Raw genomic sequence first — 26885 nt, forward strand, 5'->3', positions numbered from 1 at the left:
GAACTCAAATGCTTGTCGGCTTGTCGGATGTGTTTGTGTTTTAAGTATATTGAGGCTTTTACCCCCCACAGACACAGACCTCCTACAGTACATACAGGCTCTAAACCCAGCCAGTGGGAGTGGCCCCTGCAGAGACATGGAAATGAACCCTCACCGGCTTCCCACACTGACCATGTGCGCTGAAGTGTACGACAGACACAGCTGGAACGCCATACATCCTTCATTTCTTCCTCCATGACACAATTAATCCCCATAATTGCCTCTCTCAAGCATTAACCCATTCAGTTAGCACATTACATGAGGGTAAAATGAGAATAATTAAAAAATAAATAAACATCACACAAAAATGTTTTGAAGTACGTCCCAATTCACAGGCGTGGCTTAGTCCTGTCCTGCAGGGGAGTGAGCATGAATAATGGGTAAAGGAAAATCAAGGGCCTTATTTTGTGTGGAAAAGTGGAGGAGACATGAGGGCTCAGATGAAAAAAATTATTCTTCAACATATTTGATTCTAAGTGACGTGATGGGAGAATCATATCAGGTCAGAGTAGATAATTATGGCAGGAAAAGGGTTTTGCATAATGGACTATCAATATTCATTTCTTCTAGGCACTCTTCTAGCGTCCCCAGTGTAAATGACACTTATGTTGAAAATACATCCCTAATGATGTCTAAATAACTATTATCATCAAACTAACATCATGAGGTACCCAACAAATAATAAATAGCTCTGATGTAAGTGCACCTCTGTGAATACACTCAAACGTGAACATGAGACAGCAGTAATCCCACCTTTTCTTTCACATTAGAGGATATAGAGTGGTGAATTAATTTAAATTAAAAAATGAATAAATGATTAAATAAAATGGAAAATTAAATAAATAGGGGGATTAATACAATGATAAATAAATACAGAATCAAATTAAAAGAAAAATATCAATTTATGTCACATTTTATAAATTCATGTATGCCCACTTTTACTTTTAATACTATTTTGGGTGCATTTACTAACATATTCATTTTTTTGTTTAGCTATTAATATATATTTATCCATTTATTTATTATTGATATTTTTGTTAAATTAGGTGAAACCATCACCTTAGTAGCTCAGTTCACACCTGTATGAAGTAATTTGACTTTATTTTTATCTTTAGGGATAAAGGAAGAAAAGCAATTAATGAACATTACACACACAATCTATGAGAATTGTATTGTGTTTGGAAAATACTTTTTATGTTTTTTGTTCCAAATAAGATTTAAAGGAATTCAAAGAGTCGTTAGAGAATAAGCCTTTATGTCCATGAGGGTGGAGAAAGTAAAGACTGAGCTCGGAGGGCTGATGAAATAATGAACTGACAGAAAGTGAACAATGTTATGACTCATCTAACCGCTCCATGTACAGTCAACTCAAACTAAGTCAAAGCAAACCCTCTGTAAATCCAATTCATGTATGACCTTTAATTCATTCCTTAAAGCCCTTGACTCAGGTCCCTCGAGTTTTCAAACAACTCAAAGATAACTCAAAGATACGTGGTCATGAAGTTCCAGCAAGTCCAGCCTGTTCGTACTTCTGTGTATTGATTAAAGGTTGAGGACTCAGGCCTTTTTAAGAAACGGCATAAGACACACAACTGATCATTTAAAGACACCACTGTATGTGTCGATCTTTATTCATACTGAACTGATCATAACTCAAAAGTGATGATGCCTGAGTGTATCATGGCAGCATTTCATTGTATGTCAGTTGTCATCATTGAAGATTCATGGTGATATCTATTGATCTTTTAATCTATCAATTAATCTGTTAATCCATTGCTCTTTTAATCTGTTACTTTTTTTTTTTTTTTTTACCCAATTCACCATTTTTCATTAAATCATCATCATTAAAGAACGGTTTCTCAAAATTTGTTTTTTCTCATACTTTGAGCCAGAAGTATCAACTTCAGTAACACAGACACCAAACTTTCTAGTAGTAAAATATTCAAAAGTTTTTCACCCAGAGGTTTGTTCAAAAATCATTCACGGCTCATATTTTATTCCTGAAAACTAGGCAATGATAAAAAGAGATATATAGAGAGATATTGCATGGGTCTCTGCAACATTTGCCTCAAGTGATAACATAATATCACAATACTGTAACATACACAGTACACTTCATCTGCTTATTGCCTGTCAGTGCCTCCTTTGGTGCACTTGAAATTATTTAATCAAATTAATATCTAATTTCCTGTCTATCTATGCTTCTAATATGGGCAAAATTAAAATTCAATAGCCCATTGTTCATTTTCATTTCCTTGTTTGAAAATGGATCATGACTCATGATGATAATGAAAATGAAACAATGTCCACTATCTACCCTTCGATGGCTCACAGACAGCTCTATCAGTTACCAATAGGTATTAACAAAAATGATAAATTATTTAATTTTCTGTTGTGAATGTTCCACTCAGGAGTGCTATTTTCTCCTCTAAATTATGCATTTATGTCAGAACCTCCTATGCAATTAAGAAACACTTAGTATAGGTTAATGTTTAGAGGACACCAAGTAAGATGTGTCGCAGTTACAGTGAATAAAACACGCCTTTGGATTTTGTGTTTACGTCTGACAGATGGTATAATTTGCTATCATTTGTGGCTGTCATTTCTCTGGACCAAGTGAAACGCTATTGATATTTTGGACATCTGTTTTGATGAATTGGTCGTGAGTAGTCCAGTAAAATCCTGTGATTCAATGCTGTAGTGGTGATGGTGAAGGTCTGGGATGACGCATTGGAGTCCTGTCTCCTGCTGCTCATTCTGGCGGGCGATTTGACATCTTAGAGGTGCACTGTGTAGTTTTGGGGAAGACATTTTAATCAGAAGAGAAAGCTCTTCACTGAAGGATTTGTTTGTGCCAAAACAAACAAAATAAACAAACTCTTTCTTTTCATAACTGAATAAACTGAATCAACAAACTGTTTTACTGTGTTTATATTTGGAGGACCCTGCCACCAGTGTGTTGGGACCTTATTTTCTTCTGAGAACAGCTTGTTTATTTAGGTATGGAAAAAATAAATGTTTCAGAGTTTGGATTATTACCTCATTAATATTGTAAATATTAAAATTCTGAGTTTCTTCTTCTCTAAAACTACATATTGCCCCTTTAATAAGTCACATTATCTCCCATGACAATATTTTGTAGATAGTCAAAAGAAGTGGAACACAGTTATGCAGATGTAGTACAACCCCAGTTCCAAAAAGTTGGAATGCAGTGTAAATCATAAATAAAAAGAAAACAGTCATTTGCAAACAAACAACCGCTTTATCAAGTTCCTTCAATCGTGTGTTTCACAAAGTGGTGAACCTCGCCCTGTCCTTGCTTGTGATCGACTGAGCCTTTTCGAAGATGCCCCTTTCATACCCATTCATGATACTATCACCTGTTAGCTATGAACCTGTTTACCTGAGGGACGTTCCAAACAGGTTTTTGGAGCATTACACAACATTCCCAGTCTTCTGCCCCTGTCCCAACTTGTTTGAAATGTGTTGCTGGCATAATATTCAGAAGGTCAGTTTATGCTCTCAACTGGTAGTTTCAAGTCTTCGACAGTGCAGCATGATGTTCATTCTGTAAATTATGGTCCCATGTAGAGTAAACTAGATGATAAAGGAAGGTATGCTTTAGGGTGTGGCTACATAGAATAGAATAGAATAGAATAGAATAGAATAGAATAGAATAGAATAGATTTTTATTGTCATTGTTTTGTCAACAACAAAACATGGATGGCAGCTCTTTGTTTGACAATGAATATAAAATCTAAACAAGTATAAAAATAGATAAAAAATAGTATTAAAATATATACAACAAGATAAATAACACAGTTCAGGTGGATATTTACACAGGTGATTATTTAAATAAGGTGTGTGAGGGGTGGTAGTGGAGGGGTTATTGCACTTCAGTTCAAGGGTGGGTGTTTATTGCACCGGTGTGGTGCAAGTCTTTAGAGAGTGAGGGGTGAAGGGGAGGGGGGATTGTGCATTTCACTGCCTGTGGGAAGAAACTGTTCTTCAGTACATTGTGAGTCACTTCCACAGCATATCCTCATGCTGTCAGTCAGATCCAATAAGACAAGAAAAGCCGACTTGAAGACATCATGATGATGGTACGGCACAAGGCCCCTTTGGCCTATTCAGACCACTGTTTTTGTTTACCTGAAAATTTGACAGGTGTACCCTTTGGACAGAATTAAAATGACAGCAACAGTCTGTAGCCTCCTTCGTCGTGGATTAGTTGGCCCGAACGGCTCTCTAGTCAGCCCTTCTTACTAGCTACAGGTTTATTATAAATAATTTATTCTGAAAGCTAGAAGACACAAGGTTTCATGCACATAGTTCAGGATACAGGCCTGACTTATGGTAACATCTGCTGCACAGCAGAGGCAGTTCTTTGCAAGATGCATGAGCTGAGGTTTTTGCACCTTGTTCCTTGTATGGCCCATTAAGTCGATAACACAAGTGAAAATATCAGAATCATGAATTCCATCAAGTACAGGGTCCCGAACCAAAACCCACTGATATTCATTCTTTGGCATCCATGCCGCATAATGCACGCACTGGTGGGTTATTCTACAGTACACAGAGGTTATGGTTTGGAGGTTACAGCTGCATTCTGTATTTAGAAAATGTTTATATTTGCAATTGTGGTAAATAAGCCATGTTTTATACGCGGAGAACACATTAAAATTAACACAAATAGATTTTTGCTTGCCTTCCAGACATGAGGTGCTTTAGCATTTGAGCATCAGGTTGCTCTGTTTGGACCTGACTGTGAGTAAGCGGCTATACAATGTTTTCAGGAGTTGCTTCAGACCCACACACTTAACTCCTCCAGTGTATTGGTAATGTCAAATAATTGTTTTTAATGTATTTAATTATTATTTCCTCAGTTTAACCGCTGTATTCATTTTTAAAGCTCTTGTAAAGATTATTAGATTTGGGACAGTAATTTGTGCCCGCACTATTTCTGTGTGAGTATTATAAAAGATTCATAAGAATAAAATCACTGTGTCCTTTCTTCAGTTGTGAATAATAAATGTGTGAACCTGAAATGAACTAAACTCCATTAAATCTTATCTGAACATTAATAGTCTGGGTAATCATGGTGTAAAGCATGCTGGGGATTTTGCTCAGTAGTTAATTTTACCAAACTGTAGAAATCCCACAACAGGTGCGAGTTCTTTGCATCTTCTTATGTAAAATGACAGCTAAAATTGCAGATTTCAAGGTTGCAATTGCTGCAAATGGAGAAGAAAGAAAAGTTAAAAACTGTTAATTCAAGGAAAATCCTTTATCTTTTCAGTCTTTACTATATATTATTTTCATTTTACAACTTGATGAATTTGAATCTTTGAAGGAACCCTGATGAATAAAATGATGATTATTTTCTGACATTTTTCAGTTAAAAAAAAACATGAAATCATAATTAATCACAAAGTTGAATGTGCACTCACATACTGTGAAAGACTAGACTGATCAGATATAAACATGAAATGGGTCAGCATGGTCTGTATTCTGACAGACATATACTGATCCTGCGTGTGAATGATGATGATATTGAGGGATACTGTGCCCCCACCAGCCTCCTACAGTAATGATGGATGGAGCTCCTCGTCTCGCAGCAGGTTACGTGGCTCAGAGCCAAACACATTAGTGAAGTGCAACAGCACCACGCGGAGACTCTGTCCTTCTGTTTGCTGATTGGATTTGATGCCAAACAGTGCTTGTGTGCCACCACAACAGCCTTAGGTCCTACTTGAAAAGCTCTTGATTGATTAGCGAAGGTCCTCACACAATTCTTGACATGTTCAAAGGATCAAAGCAGATGAAATCATTTTGTTGCTAAAAGGCTGCATGAGAGAAAAAGTGCTGCAGATTGTGGGGGCATGATTGATATCTCACTCGCTCAGTTATTGCCATTATGCTCTTAATGCAATTTTACAGCACTAATGTCAGTCACTCAGTGAATGTGCGCCTTACAAGCCAACATATCAGCATTAATGGAAACGGAAAATGTTCCTGCGGTTTTATCATTGAGGGGACATACGGTATTTGTCATAGCTGTCATTGACATTGAATATTTGTGTTCAACAGCTCTATTCATGCGTTTGTATGCGACAAATCATAAGTAACATAACATGCAAGATGATAATGCACACAAAGACGTCTATAGGAAACCTTTTTCCTCAGACATGTTGCCACAAACTTCAAGTTGCTCTCCTGAACTTGCTGTTCTCAAAGAAATGTCAATCTCTCAAGGACTGAGCGATCATGTAGTCTGATGAATATAACCTGATATCTTTGAGCCTGAAGACTCTTAAAGAAAACCGATGCCAGGATTTGTGTGTCTTGGGCAGTTTCCTTCATTGTGAAGGGAAGTATTTCATGTTTGGAACCATTTTTCATTTCATTCTGAGACATCAGGCCCAATATGTTACTGCTACATATTGAAATTGCTGCAATACATCAATAATAGATGTGAAATGTTGACCACCGTGAATTTTTTTGACTGGTTACACATATCAGCCTGTAGGTTAATTATCATACAGAAACTCTGTCTGCTAAAAGCTTCGCTAGAGCGGATCGAGGTAACAAAGTGAAGCGCGCTAAAATAATGTCCGCATAGGAACCTTCCCTCTAGACACAAAGTCAAATGATAAGTTAAGACGTGTGACATTGCTCTTTATTAGTACTTTAGCACTGTGCTGTACCACATTAAGAGCAAACACCGGCTGCCATGTGGCTCTCAGCAAAGATCACGTCACTGGAGGAGGTATATGCTGTCAATCGGTGTGATAGAGGGCGAGGGAATAAAAGAGCTAGTTCGATAACGTTACCTCGCGCCCGAGTACGTTATGACATCGAGAGCTTTGAGAAGAAGACTGAGCTAAACGTCATGCTAGCCAAAGCAAGATAACCGAAAATGATTTTCCTAGTTGACAATTTTATATTTGGTTTAATCTTGCACACCTGAACCTCTAGGCAGTAGAATATATCTAGAAATAAAAATAAAAAGCATCCATGCAAATCGACCAACAGTTGAGGCAACCTTTCCAAAAAGAAGTATAATCCTGTTTACAAACAACCAGAATCTCCTCAGAAGTTCTTTCTTTGGTCAGACAGACAAAACATTTATACGCCTGCAGTCTTTGTTTTTCTCTATACTTCCCCCGCTGTCAAACATAGCATACACACACGTGTTAGGACACAGATATGTTGCTTTTGTCAGTGTTCTTGACAGTAAAGCCTAAATGTCAGTTGTTTTTTGTAAAGCCTTCAGGTCTAACTGGTTTACATTGTTTACTGTGTGCTATGTTGCTAAAGGCCTTGTCTGTGTGTTTGTGTAAGCTAAGCAAACAAATGCTTGGTAAGAGATGTATTATAACATTACCTTGTTATGGCTCAGCATTAAACATCTGTAAACAGGTTACTTGATTATGACGGACTGTTTTAAAAGAGCAGCAGACAGAGCCCTTTGTTGCACTGTGGCACAGAATCTTTTGTAACTCTCCTGCGGGGAGAGTTTGACGTTAAATCATCGACTTCAGACTTTAGGTTCAGGCCAAAACAAGTTTGTTACTGTGGCTGCTGGACCAAAGCTATTCTTTCCCTTTCCTGTGAATTTAGGATGAAAATAAGCTGGAACTCACTAAGGCCCTGGAATTGTATTCTGCCCCGTGACTCTGCTCACTGACCTCAGATTGCATTCTGCTCTGTATTCTGCTCTCTGCTCTGTTTGTTTCACTTGTCTTACCATTTATTCAGCCAGCAGAGGAGTGAACGATTTACTGAAGCCAGTTAAAGCTTTTGCATGGCCGTGGTTTACTGAAATAGGCTCACACAGACAGAATTCTACCTTGGCTTCTTTTTTTACTCGTCTGTTTGCACAAGATTTTCTGCACTTCCCAAAACGTCCAGCCCACTATTTCCTGCGTCTTTGATGGCAGAGCACTGATATCTCTCTGTCTGGCTGTCGGATGCATTCCTCCACTGCTTTCTAAGATTTCTTCTTCTTAACAATCTCTGGCTGTCACCTGGTCACAAAGGTAGATGGTATCTGGATTTTTTTGGCTTTTACTTCTTCTCGCCATTCACATCAGTCACAGTGCAAGCTGGTTAATTTATACGAAAGGATCTACCACAAAAGTGGCTTTTACCTCTTTCCTCTGCCACCTCACCTCTCCAACTTTAAATATTTTCATTTTTAGTCATACTACAGCTGTCTTGGCGGCTATTGGATGTATTGCGATGGAATTTTCGTAACGTATTTGGTTAATGTAACCTATTTTGTGTTGGACACATTAAAATGTTGACAGCAGGATTGTTTTTTGCAATGAATCCTGAAAAGGACATGTCTAAACCAACGTTCAGTCAATCCAACAGTTGAAGAGACATTTCACTCCACACAACAAATGTCAACTCAAAGGTCAAATTTGTAAGAAAAGTTTATTTTTGGGTCGCATTTCCAACTCGTCAAATACGCGTATATTCTCAAAGACACTTTGGGGTGTTTACTGTCCAACCTGCCATCCCAAAGCAATATATCAAAGCAATATATCAATATATATCATCAAAGACAATCGGCTTATCCATTGGAGACCATGCATGTCTGAACAACTGAGAGGAAAATGGCCATCGTGTATTTATGGTCCATAGCCTGAGCGTGGCTACAAAACCTGTAACTTTAAATTGAATTAGTTCCTTTCTGAGTTATGTCGTTTTACCATTTGTTAAATTTGGCATTTGAAGTTGTTGTAAATCTACACATCTACATTTAATGTAATCTAGTCTCAACATCTGCACTATATGTACTGTAGTATGGTCCTTAATTCACATGCAGTGTCTTTTATCTGATTCTCGTTTGAAGCTCAATATAACAGACCTTCTTGGAATGGTTACTGTATAAAGTTAAAGTGCATTTTGCTTTTGAATGGATTTTAGTCTTTGGTGCAAGGATACTCTTAAAGTCGCATTGAGAGGATCAGTATTAAGCTTTTTTCATTGTATTTCCCACAATGACTCCTTGAACAGTCAAGTGTCACAAAGTCACATGAAAAACGTTTCATAAAAACACATAAGAGCAGCATAATCCCTGTCTTCGTTCCCCCATCCACATACAGAACCACAATTAATAGAACAAGGTTTGACTTGACAATGCCATGTGCCAGTTATCCTTGAGGTTGCCGCAACTGTATCAATTAGGAACACTTATTTCTGTATTGAAGGATATATGACATTTTTAACATCTCTGTCAAAATAGAATTTGTCGCTATTGTCAAACAATTTCACTTCTAAACATCAAAACATCACTCAGAGATGTCATTTTCTCCTTGTGTGGTTGTTTTGGCTTGCTTCCTGAGGTTTTCTCTGGAAGTGGAGGCCATCATTTAAGCTCGCAGCTAACTGGCACAGCTGGCTTACCTCAGGTGTGGGAGGAAGCTCGAGAAGCCAGCTCCAAGTACTTCAAACAAACTGATCAACTCTGTCAGCTGCAGCCACAGCCGAGGATTTTGCACCACAGTCGGGACTGAGAAACTAATTCATCTCATTGTGGAACTGAAATTGGAAAGAGGCCTTTTCTTCACATTTGTTGTTGTCACTGACCTTCTCTAAATGCATCTAAAAGTGGTTCTCATTTCCGTGCCACTCTCTCAGGATGGGTTTGCTGCCAGAAAAAGTTTTTCTCTCCTGATTCTGCTGCTCGGATCTCTCCAAGGATTTGGGCAGGTCAGGCCAGTCTGACTCTGTGGGATGATATCTATCAGGCGGAGAGTCTGCTCTCCTGGGTAGTTCATCACAAGGGGGCAAGGCGAGAGTCAGACTGACTGCACTGGCGGAGGATTGGGGCTCAGTGATTCGTTATTACCAACCTGACTCTGCCTGCCACTCTCCTGCTCATAAAGCCTGTGTGTTGACAGTTGAGGCGAGTAATCAGAATTGATATAAATCCACACCCCTTATTAAAACGTCCCGTGTCACATATCGAGCGTGAAATATTACAAGTCGTTTCACCTCAAACATTTCTGTGGCTCTCAGTTAATTTAGGGTTTTTATTTTCCTTGGCCTTTATTCAACTATGTGCTCAACTCAAGCTGAGTGCAACTGTCACTTCTGACTCCAGGTAACATCAGAGAATCTGGTGCCTGCAGGTGGAGACAGTTTGATTTAATTTGGTCCCATGTTGGCTTCAAACAAACAAAAACAAATATAGAAATGGTGACACACTTGATTGCAAGAAAACATTTATGTCAATATCAGTCGGTTAACCGTAGAGGATAGTGCTGTATATACTGTGGGTTAATATGGACATTTCTTCCAGAGAGGCAACACAGTCCAGTGTCCGTTAAAGCACTATGCTGTAGCACATTAAGAACCAACACCCCGCTGCCATGTGTGAGGATGGCTCCTGGCCAGAGATCATGTCGCTGCCAGCAGGGGGGAGAAAGTGTGCGTGACAGCTGGAGTAGATATGTGCTGCCAATCAGTGTGGGTAGAAGGTGAGCGATGCAAAGAGTCAGTTAGACAACAATATTGACGTCAAGAGATACTACCACTAAACACATTGAGAAGCTCTTTGAAGAGAAGAAGGATGAGCTAAAAGTCAAGATAGCCAGGGCAGACGGGCTAATGTTATGATCTGTTTCTCCTCGACCTCTTCAGTGATCCACCTACCTTCACCCAGCCTCCAGCACCTCCGCTACCTGCCTAAACTCCACCGTGGATCTTCGGTGTTACACTCTCCAGAGCCTCCACCAAAGCCTCAGCCCACGCCACTGTGAGTTTCCGCCACTACACCTGCAGAGCCACCTGCTGTTCCACCTGCCTGAGCCTGAGCCGCTTTCACTGGCTTCTACTAGATCATTTAAAATAAATTCCTTTAACCATCTCCCTGTCTTGGCGTCCGCTTGTGGGTTCTGCAAACAATCTAGTACAAACTGTGAAAACTAGAAGTGAAAACTGAAAGGGAAAGGGCACGACAGCAAACACTTAATGGACAATGTGCCTTGGAATAAATCAGTCTATCATGGAAAAGTATTTCAAATAGCTTAAATCTCAAATATAAAAGGTTTTACCTCAACCACTATCTCCAGATCACATGTTTTAGTTTACACCAGTATGGATACCAATGGGCCACACTTGGTACATCATGATGAACACATGCACCGTGGTCTGTGAAGAACATTGTCAGAGTATGTTGAATCAATATCTAAAACTGTTTTTTTTCCTCTACAGACCTGTTTTTCTGTGCGCAGGTCATTTAAGCACTCAAAGAAGCACAGCAAATGCATGAAATGCTTTTGTAATGCTCAAGGCTTCACATAATTGAGTCTTGGTAAGAAACATGTTAACAGACATGTTTACAAGACAACTTTGCAAGTATTTCATGAACTTAAGGTCCAGTGAGACTTGGTTATTCAGCAAATCTGCCATTGTACAACTTTGAGTTTATATACGCTTACAGCACTAATGCCTTTGATTTCTATGTTTGAGCAACCCAGAGAGCCACATATGTCTTGTGTCAGCCTAACAAATAGAAGTTACATGGGAAAGACTTATCATGAGGAGTGTTGATGCTATTTGGACGGTCATTAGCGAGACATTGGCATTTGGTCGATGTCTAACCAACGTCTTCCCAATCCCAATTCCTGATAAGCTTCCCAGCGTTCCCCATACTACGTCTTATCATCGGTGTGCACATGCTTTTCTTCTGAGGGCACAGAGGAGTGTGGCAGCGTAGCAGGAGTGAAAAATGTGATTGGCCAACATCTCGTTTCTATGGATACCAATGTCTTAATATTGCTGTATGAAGAGTCTTAAAGTTGGTGAATGACAGATCCTTAATCCGGACACACATGAGGAGGGCTGGAGCTTTTGGTGTGTGTACACTTTTATTACATCCTGTTGACAGTTTGAATCATCATGTCAGTTTTCCTCTATTTCTATATTGTGAGTTTGCTGTCATTTTCTTGCTTCTTCCTGTTTTGTTTCTCTTACTTTTTTATTTTTAGCATGTTTGAAATCACATTGAAGAGATCCCGAACCCTGCTGCTTCTCCAACAGCTCTTGAACATTATATAATTTCCCAGAGAAGTGCATGAGATCAACAAACTGGGAGCTCTCTAAGCTATTGAGCTCAAGGTCGTGCAATCACCTACTGTTAAAGATATTTTTATAACAACTTCAGCGGTCTTCAGTTGTGGTTACACATCTGCAGAGGCTCGCAGCAGGTAGCGAACGCTGTGAGTGCATCAATTACCTGCACCGTTGTTTCTCAAAGAGCCCCTTACATAGGGATGAGTCAAGTGACAGTGATCAAACCGTGGCACTGCTGCTGCAGATGAAAAAGATTCCTTTATTATGCTCTTTGAAGCATACCTACATGTATGCAGTTGCATTATGTCTTTTATCAAGTGGACTTTCATGTCAGTGGCCTGTAATGTACAGTTAAATAATATGATCCTCATCCTGCAACTGGCTGTACGCTGTAAATGTGGGGGAGCAAAGAAAAACGAAACAAAAATAAACCGAACACTGTTTTACAGATCTGTCCCAAGTACATCAAGTACAGAACTGGCCCACCTTTGGGCCAAATGACTACAGAGTAATCCTCATTTGTTCTGCAGGTGGCCCGCTGCCGGTCCAGATGTAAAAACGGGAGCTGCACCATGATGTTTCACTGTCTGGGGTAACTATAGCAACAGAGGGATGCAATACTCAGACCATAGGAGACGATATGGAAGTCCTTTATTACATATTACAGATTCTACTCAAATTATTGTTATTAAAATAGCATTTTCTTATAACCTGTTGATTATTTGTGATAAGACACATTGAAGGCCTACAATACATTTACTTGAAAAAATAATCAAAGCCATCACAGCTGAACTTTCTCTCTTTGCAATTGGTACATTGCACGACAATACACTGCATGAACTAGTTATTTTCTTACATAACCCAGGCCTTATTTTGCATTAATCTGGTGTGTGTGTGTGTGTGTGTGTGTGTGTGTGTGTGTGTGTGTGTGTGTGTGTGTGTGTGTGTGTGTGTTGATCAACTAGTTTACATTCCCTCCTTGTACATTTTGAGAGAGAAAATCGCGTTTTTATAGTTGTCGAAACTGTTTTCATTCAACAATGTTGCCCCATCAGGATTCACCGGCATTGCACACCTGTACGCCTGTATGTGCACTGAATGCAGTCCGAACTTTTCTAACGGAGCAGAGTAGCAAATAACTTTGTGCTGCTTTTTAATTAAAACCAGCGGCACTGGCTCTTGCCTGATTGACTTTCGCATTGTGTCAGAGGACATTTCCATTCAGTGAGCTGCTCTTTATCCTGTAGTGCCGTCGCCTGGCACCTTTTAACTCTCTGCAGCCCAGCAGGCTGTGCTGGACTGCAACACTAGCCCCTATTGAGAAAGAAAAGTTGACCCAGCTTTTGAGTCCATGTGTCTGTACGGCTCCTTGGCCTCAGTCTCTTAGCACAGTGTCATGTAGCCATCAAGTGCACATTAAAGACCCATTTTGCAGGGTTCTTGATTCAAAACAAAACAGATACAAATGTTAAATAGTCAGCCAGCATTTTCAACCATCTCTCTGAGTTAGTTAGCTTCATTAGCCAGCTGGCTAAAGCTGATCAAATCTGCCAGCGACAGTTGTTAGTACAGACAGAAAAAATGATACTTGCCAGCGAGAATGCTTTTGGCTACCTCTGTCTGTGCAAATGGAAAGCGTTACCATCTTGCATATTAAATCATTATTGTCAACCATATATGGCTACACACTCATTCACTAATTCAGTTGATGTGCAATTAACTTGTCATTTCGCCTTTTCACAATGGTTTTCAATATTGACTGTGTCTTAGCAGATAATTGTTAAGGGTTCAGGGTTAATGCTTTAAATGTGAGTCTCAAAAGCTTCCATTCGGCCCTCAGTTGGACTGAAAGATGTTTTCACAGGGCGACTGATTTGGTCTTCAGGCTCTGTAATCTGCAGGTCACACACTGAGAACGGAGTTCTTCTGTCAGGCTTTCTCTCCTCTCTCACCATTTGGCCTTTTGAAATTGTGTAAAAATCTTTTCCTGCCTCCACCTGAAAAGGAAGAAGACACAATGGTTTCCAAGTTCATGCATTTGATCCATTTGTACGAGAACGAAAGAGAGCAGAAGACATATCGTCGTATGAATGAATGCATTGCTGTATCATGTTCATCAGCACTATTATGTTCTCTTTAGTTGTGTTGCTTACCTTGATTGATAAAATAAAGTCATACTGAACAGTGTTTATAATCTCCAGAATGCTGCTGTTTACCCTTTTCTACAGACACACACTTTGACAAAAACCATTACTAACTATATACTTTAAAAATGAGTCCAAATGTTGTGTGATGTGACAGTCCTACAGACACAATGGTTGGCAAGCTGTTCACTTGTACTGGAGCGTTACTCAGTGACCGAACACTGAGACAAAGAATAAAGCCCCCATTGGAAGAAAAAAATAAATGCCATACCCTGACACACACGTCATGCAACAATTTTCACAGGGATTGTCTCATTGTTCTCCCCATGCAGCCTTTCTTATGGCTGTGGACTGTTCCAGACTGCTATGTGTTTATTGCTGCAGGATTTTGTTTTAAAGCTCTGTGTCTGGGCATTTACTATTGTCATTTATGTTGTCTGTTATTTTTTATATCTGAATGGTCGAGGACAAAGACTCTGGTCTGATGCTTGCACCTGCAAAATGCTCATTTCTGCATGTTCATACCTCTCAGCCTGATATACGAACACTAGAGTCACATTTTAATGTAATTTGCATTGCCTCACAGCCATGACATACAGGAACTGCCACAGGGTCCAATAAAAGAATTAGAAAAGAAGCGTTTAATTCAGAGATGAAATGTGAAATGTCTTTTTATGTAGCCGTGCTTTTCACGAAGAGTGAAAATGTGTAAATGTAAACATTAAAGCTAAAGATGGGGTTTGTAGAAATATGGAAGAAGCACATTTTCACTGGACTTGTCAGTTATACACTGTATTGAAACTGTATTATTGCATTTAGTGCTACCGGTTGGTATTTCACAGTTGAAGCCCTCTGAGAAACAAGCCAGCAGCAAGGTAGACCAGGAAACTGGTGTCAAACAAAATAACCTTGATCAAACACAGTGCTATGTTTCTCTGCTTTTGTTGTGTTTAACAGCTCAACGGCTCCCATTTACTCTGCCAAGGCAGGCAGGGCCAGCAGCTTTGTCACACCTGTGTTCAAACTCGCTGAACCTGGCAGGCTTTAATTTTGGCCTTTGTGTACTGAGCAGGAAGTGAAAAATACAATCCAGTCCTACGGCATATTAAAAAGGTGCCCTTTGGAGGGCTTTTGGAACCTCAGACGCTAAATTTAATTGAGTGTTACTCACATAATTAATTTCAAATCTTTGGGGGACGTGTTGAACACATTTCCATCTGCATATAATTGCTTGCAAAACCAAGTTTTATTTTATTTTTTTCAAACCCTGCATTGTTTACATCCATGTTGGCTTTCAATCAGTCTTTTTATTCACTGCCTTTGCTGGTGCATTGCTGCATTTTTTACCACCACCTCACCTGTGCAGCAGCTTATTACGGCCAGAATTACATTTATTGTTGGGTGGTGACCACTAGTGGCTGTAGTAATTAAGACGGGAGCAAAGAAGGAAGTCGGGTGAGGTAAAAGAGCAAGAAAATATGCGAATGGAGGAGGTCTGTCTGAGCTCTCACCCAGGAGACTGCTGATCGTGTCCTGTGTAAAATCAAAAGTCAACCGTTGACTTTCATATGTAACTATGTATTTATTTTAAACTGAACCAAGTCGAACATCTTGTTTTGAGAGTCACTGGCAAACAACCTATTTTGTCGTTTAGGTATGAGGGCGTGCTGGAAGCCATTGGCAGTTGTATTGCCTCACCCTCGTGCTCAGGTGTGTCATAAAAACAAAGCTCTATAGCACTACTGGTAGTCAAAAACTCCCCAGGACACCTTTGACAATTTATCTATTAATACTTAACAATGAAGAATACTGCTGTCCTAAATACAACAGTCAGTTAATGCAACAAACGAGGTTGAAATGAAGACATGCAACACATGAACACAATGACTGTATGTTCAGGCAAGGAAGATGAACAGATACAAATGGTATAAATGCCACTACTCTCAGTGAAAGGCAAGAGTTTAAAGAATTTAGATTTTACTTTACTGGATTTTAATGTTAAAGGCATATATCACACTTTGAATTGCTAGATGACTGCTAACAAAACATGGTTTCATATGCATGTGAGTTTGTTGCACTATTCTCTGCAATAAACCGCTCTGATGCACAGACCTTTTTATTTTGTCTGTCAAATGACCAAACACAGGTGACCTGTTACCAACAATACAAATATAACAAGTCACAATAAAGAACCAAAAAGTAAAGCAGCCTGAAGTATGTTCATATGAGTTTTTCCTCCTAATTAAATGTGTATTGTTTCATCACTCTAAGAGCAAGACTGACACAAGCTCTCATTTTCTCTGTCACTCCCAAATTAATTGGCTTGAACTTTAGTCGTCACATTTCCTTTCCAGCCTTCAACATAACACAGACAGTTTCTCCCTATTCTTTGCCTGGTTTCTCTCTATAATTAAAACATAAAACATTTTTATAACAACATTTTATATTCAAGAGATGCACTTCTCAAGAATATATAGATATATTTTATTATATCTTTTGTACTTTCAAGCCGTAAGGCTGTAGCTCTGAGGTGGGCTGATGGCTTCAGGAAATGTCTAAATAAATCAGACAGAAACATTCATACTAGATTTTTTTTTTTTGCAACACATGGTTATATTCTAGATATTCTACCGGAGGGGCACACAAGTTAAATCAAGGCAGGAAAAAGTCTGTAGGCAGTGTAATGAAGCAGCTACACAGAGGAAACTAAACCCAGGAGATAAGAAATGTCCATACTGTAGACTGTGAAGCGAAACTGAAGCCTCACTGAAGCCTAAGGCTCTTTCCCTGTTCTGGTTTCTTTCCTTATTCAAACAGAAGGACACTAGGAAAGAATTCAGCCCAGGTTATGCAGACTTCAAAGACAGACATTAACCAAACCAGTGTCGGCCCGAATGAATGGCTGAGTGGTGTGTGGGCTGTCAGATTATGCAGATTAAGTCTTCCTCGATGACGCATCAGACGAGGGTTGTGAGTGTTAACGTCATCTGATCATCTCCCGGCCTCAATGAGTGAAATATTGATGCAACTGAAGTTGTGCACCTTTTTTTTTTTTTTTTAACTCTTTGATGAGCTAAAGTGAAAACAAAATAAAGATTCTGGTCTGCATGTTATCACCAGAGGATTTTCATAACCATTGACATCAAATGGTGTCAGTGTTATATCTATTGCCAAGACCTCCAGATGGATTTTACAATGTCTTGCTGAGCGGTAAAGGTTAATTATTCCTTTGCATCTTCCAGACCTGTGGATAATATTTTTTTATAATAATAATAATTAAACAATAATAATTTGTTTGCGCAATTTAGAAAACGGAGAAAGATGAGGAGGGAAAAGAAATCTCAATATAGAGGTACAAATGGCTGCTGTATAAAGATGTTTCATTTGTACTAGTAAAGCTTAAATTAAAGTAAAGCAAAACTAGCTAATAATTCTGGATAATGATTCAGTGTCCCCCCTCTTACCTACAGTGTTTGACATTCAAATTCACTGACCATTATGGACAATTAATTACCCATATTGTTGGGCATGTGTAACTATCTAATTGTAGTGCAACATCTTTTATTTTACTGATGCATAATCACAAGTAGGTAATCATTTGTTATGTTGACCCACTGGTGCAGGTAGTAGTGTGCAGGCTGCAGCAGTTGTTTGTCCTTCTCTGTCTGCTGCAGCTACATGTGTTTGCTTATACAGTAATAATCAGGTTGATCTACTCTATAACTGTCCAGATGCACTCAGGACATTTTTGCAAAAGCCTCTAGCAGCTGCTGGAGAACGGCCTTCTAATCTGCCGTCTACACCAATCATGTAAATTCAGAAAATGATTTGTGGCTTCTGCTATGTTATTGTTATTTTTATTATTAGTGAATGTAACAGTTAAACCTTGTGACTGATTAAATGCCGGTCTTAGTCAAATTAAATAAAGCTTAAAGCTATGGTCTACGATTTGAAAGATTTGTTATTATTATTAACATCATTTAGCTGGTGGTTATGACCCAATAGTACCACCTACACAATGTGAAGAGTAAAAGGAACCAAAAAAATCCATTCTCTCTAGTGTCTGTAAAACTGAAAAGAAATTGACCAATAGGAACCATCCGGCCCGGATGGCTCCTATTGGATCAATTTTCCGATCCAATCCTTGCTCACTCTCCTGCTCCTGCTCACGTCTGGTCCCGACCCACTTCCGCATTTGAAACTACAAGCGGACAAGAGGTTTGTTTTGCCCTGAGCAGTTCAGCTGCCTCTGCTCGCCCCACCGACAAAGAGTCAAAGAAAGAGTCTGTCACTGAAAACACACAACCCGGAGATGAGAAACAAAGAGGGCTCAAACCGAATAAACATCGGGTCATCGTTTGAACGGTGGCGAAAGGTCCGTGAAGAGATGGACCCGGTGCTGATACAGCGGCGTTTCTGTTGAGCAGGTAACCTTCGTCTTTATTGTGGATGTTGTGACACAGATAACTTTCATGCCGATGCTGCTGATGACTGTGAAAGCTGCCGTTAGTTTGTTTCTGTTATTAGACGGTGTCTGTCTCTGCAGTGTTGTCAACACTTGTTTACTTGTTCGACGGAGACGTTAGCCTCTATGCTAGCATTGTAAGCTAACAACAAGCTAACATTGCTAACATGTTTACACCAAATCAGCCTATTTATTTGCTCGTGGCAGCTAAATGAAGCAGCAAGTAAGATGAATGAAGGGATGGATGAAATCCCAACGCGAAGCGGAGGGGTTTCGGATTTATTTCCGGATTTTTATCTTATTTGTCCGGATTTATTTCTCCATAACAACCTCTCGCCCGGTCACTGCTCAGCTGTTTTGCTAACCCTCCTCCCGGTCTTGTCCGTTTGTTTTCAACGAAGACTTTGCTAAATCAATATGATGGATTATCATAAACGCGTTACGATGTGTGTATTTGTGTGTCTTATCTGTCATAAACAAGAGATTACGGTTTACGGACAAGTTTGTGTCGCGGTCTGTGTGAGTCTCGCAGCAGCTGTGTGTGTCCCATGCTTTTTTCAAACCTTTCTCAGATCGTAGACCAGAGCTTTAATTGTATATTGTATATAAGTCGAATGACACAACAGACTTAATGCAGTGGTGTAACAGTATGGATGTACTGTTTGTATACAAGGCAGCAAGCAGCAGCAGCAGCAGCACCACATCCTGCACGCCGCCTACTCCAAGCGAAACACAGCCTGAAGCAGGTGGGTTCTGTAAATTGTATGTGACTGTGGGCATTGTCTACATTACATAAAAGTGTGTAAGGAAAGCTCTGTACGCAAGGGACAAGGCAGAAAACCAATACTGGAGGGTCATGATCTCCAGGCCTCAGGCGGCACTGCATTAAAAACAGATACAGTTCTGTAGTGGGAATCACTTTCTCTAGTTGTGATGGGCTTCACCTCAGGCACCAAAATGGCCAGAGCCGGTGGCCAGTCAAACTCCAAAAATAACCACTCTGACATCAACACACTTTGTCAGCCCAGTCACCAGGATAGAATGTTGGCAGCTAACGTTCCTGCAAAATTTTTTACCCGTCCTACGTACAATACTGACGATTCTACAAAAGCATTCACATTACATGTTTATGACATGACTTTCATATCTGGAGGTGGAGGGGACGGTGGTGGAGTGGTGGAGTGACTTCAGTTCGAGACTGCGTTACAAGTTTTGGAAGCGTGACACCACGGGATATTTTGAAGGACACCAAAGTGGGTGTATTTAACGAGACCAAGGAAGTTCTCTTCTCCTGCCTTCAACATAATGCTGAAGGTTACTCCCAATTCTCTGACCGGTTTCTATCTATAATTGAAACACATCCTCAAGAGATAAACTACTCAGGAATATAAAGAGATGTATCAATCTGCCTCTGGTTATTACGTTATCTCAGGCTGTGGCTCTGTGGTGACTCAAATATAATTGGTTCAGGAAATTGCTCCACAAATCAGGCAGAGACATTTGCATCAGATCTGCAGCCGTGTTTGATGACATGATCTTGTCCCTAGATAGAATTGAAAATTGAACCTACAGGAACATTAAGTTGCGACGTAAAGAAGATGTGTTAATTGGCACGCTTCAGAGGTGCTGACAGAGCCAGGTTGCTTCCAGTCTTAATGCTAAGCTAAGCTAGCTGTATGCTGGCTGTAGCTTTATACTAAATGTACAGAGAGTGTTACTGATCATCTCATCTACTCTGATTAAGCATATTTCCCAAAATAACAAGCTATTCCATGAATCATCACAACATGAACTCACACAGCCAAGCTGCACCGCAAACTTTGAGGCAGAAATGTTTGCCGGTGTCACACAGGCGGGTAACTGATTGTGTAGCGTCAACAGCATGCAAATTACAAACTCTATCACCCTGAATTAACATGAAGCTGCAATTAATTAATGAGTACCTCACTGCATAATGTCGACTGTAATGAATCAAAGATCTGAGGTTAAATGACAACAAGATAACCCACGCTCGGGCGACTGTGCCAAGGTAAGGAGCAAATTGCATCACACACTGAATATAAATGTTACAGCTCGTGGCTCACAACACTCCGCATATTTAATTGTTCCACATCACAACAAACCAATTACAAAGTTTAATACTACACCAAGATATATTTGAAATAAGCTACCATTTGTCTGGCTGCTGGTTGTTTCTCTGGAGACAAACGGAGAGAAAAGTGTTTTTTAAATCAAACACGTCGGGAACCTCTCTGCCCTGGAAGATTGCTGAAAGCGAGTGTCCGTGTTATCAGTTGCATATCTGAAAATCCGGTTCTTGACTGCCAGTTTTGACCTTGACATTTAACGAGTCACATATTTAAGGAAGGAACAAGGCTCGCAGAATAATTGTGCTTACGGCTCGGTGTTACACAAGGAGCTTAACCTTTCTTTCACTGTAGTGGCCTTCGGTAATGAAGGTGGTACTATTGATTCCCAATTATTTTCTGTTCCTCTGTCACAATGCAGGAACAGGAGCTGGGGAGTGAAAACTGGTCACTTAAAGAGGTTTTTACCTGGGTAGATATCCATTACAATAATGATGTGGAAAAGAGCATTGTGTGTAAATAACACAAGTACAGTAGAAAACTGTTCTGTTGCACCAGACGCTGCAGGTTGCGGTCATTGACTCTGTGCTTCAAAACATTATTCTGTTTGTGTGTAGTCCGGACCTGACCCCTATGCACTTTCCTGCAGTTTAAAGGAACATATTTTACCACTTTGCTTTGCTGTTTCCCCTCATCAGCAGGGAATCTGGAGCTGTTACTGAGATTCTCTGAGAAAGAGTAAACAGGACTTAATGTGAGGATGCTGTCTAATGTTGTTGTGGCGTTGTTTCTTTAATTTAAGGCTTTCAAAATGATTCCCACCCGCTTGCTTGAAAGCGACTGTGAATCCGTGTCAGTTACAATGAACTCTGATGGCGTAGAAAAACATTGAAATCCTCTATAACCACTTTATCCACCTGCACCAAACACACTGCCACCTCTAGGACTTCCATGAAGGTGGTAAGCTGTGCATAAGCAACTTTCTAAAGCTCTCCATTTCAAGGTGTTTAACAAGAAAAGGTTTGGGAACACGCCAGAAACTCAGCAAAAATCGAATAAAAGGAGAAGAGAAGGATGACTGCTGAGTCCGAGTTCTTTGGATTTTACTTTTACAAGGAAACAAAAAATAGATGTGTACACCCTGTTTGACAACAGGCTACACATTTACTCTGTGTAGAGGATATCCAATTTATTTTAGTCATAATGAAAACAGGAGTCTATTAGCTGAAGGCTAAATATGCCATCGATTTTGTCCTTGGGAAGGCAACTTCAGTTAAATAGATGTACCCCAGCATCACATTTAATTTATCGAGGCACTGAATTAAACATTTGGTTTTCACTTTCAAATTAGCAAATCTAAAATTGCTTTAGGTTTGGGTTCAAACTTTGTTAAATGTTTGTGAGAGAAAAAGTTCACCCAAAAATGAAAATTCAGTCATCTCAAGGCTTTCAGTTCCTTCATTCTTCATTCACATTCAGTTGTTTTATAAGGTTTTACAACAAGTCTCCATCTACTTCAGTTGCTCAGGAGAATGCTGCAATGCTGTTTCGCTGTGAAGCTCCAGAAATGTTTTGTCAATCTTCAAATAAATAAAAGTGGGAAGGTTCATAGATCAGAGATGTTAAATAAAAGCTTACTAAAGTATATGAATATTGTAGATATATGTTGTTAAAACACCCTCTGCTCTTTGAGCCAAACTCCATTCTAAAAGCAGGTGTTTTATGATGGGGATGTTCAGGCACAATCAGCACACATTGTCATTTACTCAGTAAGGCGTCATTCTGGTGACAGTAAAGTGAGTCATCAATGAGCTGAATATGTCAAGTGTCGAGATTTTTCACCTAGTGTGAAGTGAATTGGTTCTGTCTCACTGAACCTGTGCTCATACTGCGGAAAAAACATCTCCACCTCAAATATGAGTCATGACCATGGTGGTCATCAGTAGACGAGGAAAAATGGGTTCACGAGAACAGTGGGATGTTGATTTTTGACACTGATTGCGCTGACACCTAATCTAGCTCCTGTTCCCTTTAAAGTTGACTTCCTGTTAAAGTCTAACCTTTTAGTCTTCCATCACCAAGGGCCTTCACCTGAAATAAGATTGTCTCTGTGTCATCAGGGTTACAGGCAATATATTGCTACAGTTCATCCGTGAGAGTTCTGCAGAGTTTAACCATATTAGAAAGTCTTCTTCAGCAAATGTAACTTCCTCAGTTATCATGAGACTAAAGTGTCTTTTTTTCTGCTGAAGAGGTCCATTGGTAATGATCAAAAGCTCTGGAAAAGGCGAGCATGAGATGATATTCCACTGCTCATTTCAAAGGATTAACTTGTTCAAGCAAACAGGGGTTTTTTGCAGTGAAATGAGAAGTTCCTTAACTTTTCTAAACTTTTCTGCACTGAAAACTTGTCAAACTTTGACTCAGTCGTAACTCAAACGAAATTCATGAGACACTTTTGACAGCCACATTTTCAATCCACAAGGACTGTGAGTGATACAAAAAAGACAGAACTTGATATCTTGATGTCACTTGAAATAAAAACTAAAACTACTCCGCATCACCATGTGGGTTCAAAAACACAAACAAACACAGATTCCTGCAGTAATATGAGCTGACGCCACTAACTCACCTTGTTGTTGTCGGTGAAGGTTTGCTTGACGTCAAACTGCCTGAAGGGGTTTGGGTGAAATTCCTCTTCATCGTCCACCGTCAGTCTTGGAATGGCCGTCATTGGGCGAATGACGCCGGGCTTCGTCTGAAAGTTTGACAGCAGAGGGGAATTCATCCTCATGAGTATCTCCACAAGACACTTTAAGTTATCATTGTTACAGAGATTGCAGCAGGAGCCTAATGATCAAGTGAATGTTTACCTTTTTACGATCCATAAGGTTTCTTTCCAGACTGGTAGATGGGTGCAAGCTGCATAAAGAGGCCTGAAAAAACAATGTGGATGAAAAACAACATTAGGTATGGATACAAATACAGCATTATTTATTATTCAAAATGTTTTTAAAAAATGTCATTCACGAGAGAATATGCTGCATAGTCCCTCTGGAAAACATGTTTCTTTTCACCTATTTATCATTAATGGAAAAATGATCAATAACACTGAAAAATTCATTATTTATGATTAAAATAAAGGTTGTTGGTAATGTACCAGAGACCCCCACAGATCTGTGATGTTATTGCTTTAATGAGAGCATTGGCTCCCAGGTAACTGAATCCCTGCCTACGTTACATCTGACAAATCGTTACAGACCTGGGATTTGTATTTATGACAGTTGCAGAAACTGCAGGGGGCGCCAAATTGCACTAAATGCCAATTTCTACATAATGTTGCTTTAAGCGAGATACTTTATTATCCAAATTTGGACTGCAAAATGGAATTACAGGAAGCAGACAGGAATCTAAACAGATATTTAAAATATTTTTCTTAAACAAGCAGAAGCAAAGTGTTTCTGTGAGGGCAAAATCTTCAGATTGTTCATTTCTTTAATTCAACAGACAAAACTACCCGACTCTTACTCACATATTTGGTTTCACGCCCCAAGGATTTTGGAGATGATGAGTTATTCTGCTGAAGGGAAAAAGAATGACATGAAGCAACAGTTACACAAGCCTCATCTGCTGAGAAAAATGGAAAAACAAGGTATCTGAAAATTATTCATCCACTTTTTTCAAATATGTGACTTTCAAAAAATAATAAAAGGAAGATGAAAAGAAAACCTTCGTGGTCACAAATCATGGTCTCACTAAATATATATTAGAAGATAATGAACGGTGAAGCGACAGTATCGTCTTATCTATCATTTCTATTGAAGCGTTTTGGGTTTCTTTTCATGCAGCAGTGAATGAAATGTACATATATCCGTCACTTTACCCATAACCATCTAAATGTCCACTGAAGTCTCATGGATGACAGTCTGAACTAAATCTGTTTTACACTCACACACACACCCACACTTGTTTTCTCTGATACCACGGTCCTTTGATGAATAATGAACACATGTCTTTTCATTTCTTGTGCTGATGATTATACAGCCAGAATTCACTTTAATCTCACTTCCAGTTTGTGTTTCAGTACAACACAGTGCAGAGCTCTTGTTCCGTGGCCTGAAGGTTACCACAGTTCTGTATTTCCTATTTTCTATTTGATCTTTTTTAAACCATTTACAGTTTTACTTACATAACTTCATGCATGTTGATGGCAAGGAGGTGCTAAAACTACAAAAAGGATGGCAAAGTGTCTAGACCCGTGAAGGCAAGACTGACGGTTCATTTTTTATGTACTGTAGCAACAAAACTGCACACTAAAGCAGCGTGAGACGATGCAATGTCTACGTTGCATTTGACAGCTGTGGTGTGAAGGGACATTTTTAAGTTTACATTATCGTCAGACATCAAGTTAACCCATCATGTGTCGGCCTTACTGTGACATCTATCTTCCATTCAACACCATTTGGCAAAATACGATACGATACGATTATTATTTTCCAGCTTTAAAGGTGCACTGTGTAGTTTTGGGGAAGAAATTGTAATCAGAAGAGAAAGATCTTCACTGATTGATTATGCCTCAACCAACTAAATAAACAAACTCTTTCTTTTCATGACTGAATAAACAAACTGACCTTAACACATTTTATCTGACCTACTCAAACAATTTGAGTTGGGAATGAGACTCAACAATCAACTATCTTACAAAGAGGAACTTTAAACTTATTCTGATGACATATTTTTTTATTTGTACAAAATGTTTTTTGCCCTTATTCAATTTTGTTCGTCAGAGTTGAAGTGAGCGTCAGTCAACAAGGAAGCTGTAGTAGTGGTTGAAATGAGCAATTAACAAAATATGTCGATTTAAGCGTTGTTATTATTGAAGTTTGACTTGCAACGACGCGCTGTGACATTCTTATCCAATTATTGCAATAGTCTTAGTCATTGTTTCACTGACTCTGACACAAGACACTGATGTCCCCATATAGTCCAGCTCCTTTGTTTTAGCCAACGCCCTTCAATGAGACACCAGACCAGTTTGAATCATTAAAAAAATGTGCAGCAGTTCAGAGGTCTGGAATCAGCCTGTTAATATTCATGGTGAAACACATGTTTTAAAAAAACACAAGATATAAATGCACAATTGTAAAAATAAGTGCAAGTGTGAAGTTTATTTGTTGTGAAGTTGCAGAAATTCAACCTGAACACAGAAACTTTTTTGTTTATTCGACTCAAACCCTTAAAGCCTGTTTCAGTGTCTGCATTTTTATGACTCAATAATGAAACTTGTCTGTAAATGTTAACTGAGCATTAATATGCCGACCCTTGCAGAGTTTTACCTTTACCTCACAGCAACATATTGTAGAATCAATCGGATAGTTTTATGCATGTTACTAATTAACATATTACATCTTATTTAATTTAAGCCAAAGTGCAAAATTAACAAGCTGTGGTTTTAATGGGGGTTATGTGCCGGACTGTTTCTTGGGCGGGTGCGGCAACTTCCTCAGGTCACTGCAATGTGCTGTACATCTGATGTAAACGTACATCAAATGTTAGGCAGGTGACCAGATGACAGCCACAAATAGTTGTTTTTAACTTTGGTTTGTGTTCTGTCAGATAAGAGAGCTGTCTCCTACTCTATCTTTATATTCACTTGACAGACACCAGACTGGAATCCATCTTCTCGTCCAGAATAAGCCTATTTCCCAAAGTAATTCTGTAAGAAACTGCATGAGTTCATGAGGGAAAGTCAAGAGTTAACGAGCTTGGTGTTAAAGGAACACACTTTACCTGCAGACCGGGAGTCGATGACCTGGAGGACTGCAGCGAGCGGGACGTTTTGCTCTAAAAGGTTGGAAAAATAAACCCATTAAGTCACTTTTGTTCTTACAAATTAATATTTGTACATGTTCAGTTAAAAAGACATGAAGACATGAACTCACTTCTGGAATGGAATTTGCCAATATCTCATCGATTACTGCGTAAAGCTCCTCTGACTGTTGCCGCAGCTGAGCGGGGGAGCACATCTGTAGGAAGCACAGCATTATTCATGTTACTGGT

General features: G+C 39.4%; 1 protein-coding gene across 5 annotated transcripts in view; it reads right to left on the minus strand.

Moving 5' to 3' along the window:
- Positions 1 to 13018: 13018 nt before the first annotated feature.
- Positions 13019 to 26885, minus strand: part of mlip (muscular LMNA-interacting protein) — a 33484-nt gene continuing 19617 nt past the window's right edge. For 3 of the 5 annotated variants that reach the window (XM_084375534.1, XM_084375532.1, XM_084375530.1), the window contains 6 exons: positions 26768 to 26851; positions 26616 to 26669; positions 24358 to 24405; positions 23699 to 23761; positions 23458 to 23583; positions 13019 to 14126 (listed from right to left, as the gene is read on the minus strand). In XM_084375534.1, the coding sequence (XP_084231660.1) occupies positions 13932 to 14126; positions 23458 to 23583; positions 23699 to 23761; positions 24358 to 24405; positions 26616 to 26669; positions 26768 to 26851 (570 nt within the window). In that variant the 3' untranslated portion in view covers positions 13019 to 13931. Of the gene's footprint in view, positions 14127 to 22577; positions 22917 to 23457; positions 23584 to 23698; positions 23762 to 24357; positions 24406 to 26615; positions 26670 to 26767; positions 26852 to 26885 lie in introns of those variants that run through there. The other 2 variants (XM_084375531.1, XM_084375533.1) reach the window with 2 other exon arrangements.

The sequence above is a fragment of the Pagrus pagrus genome (genome assembly GCF_965226575.1).
Source record: "Pagrus pagrus genome assembly, chromosome: 15".
In the NCBI taxonomy this organism is placed as follows: Eukaryota; Metazoa; Chordata; class Actinopteri; order Spariformes; family Sparidae; genus Pagrus; species Pagrus pagrus.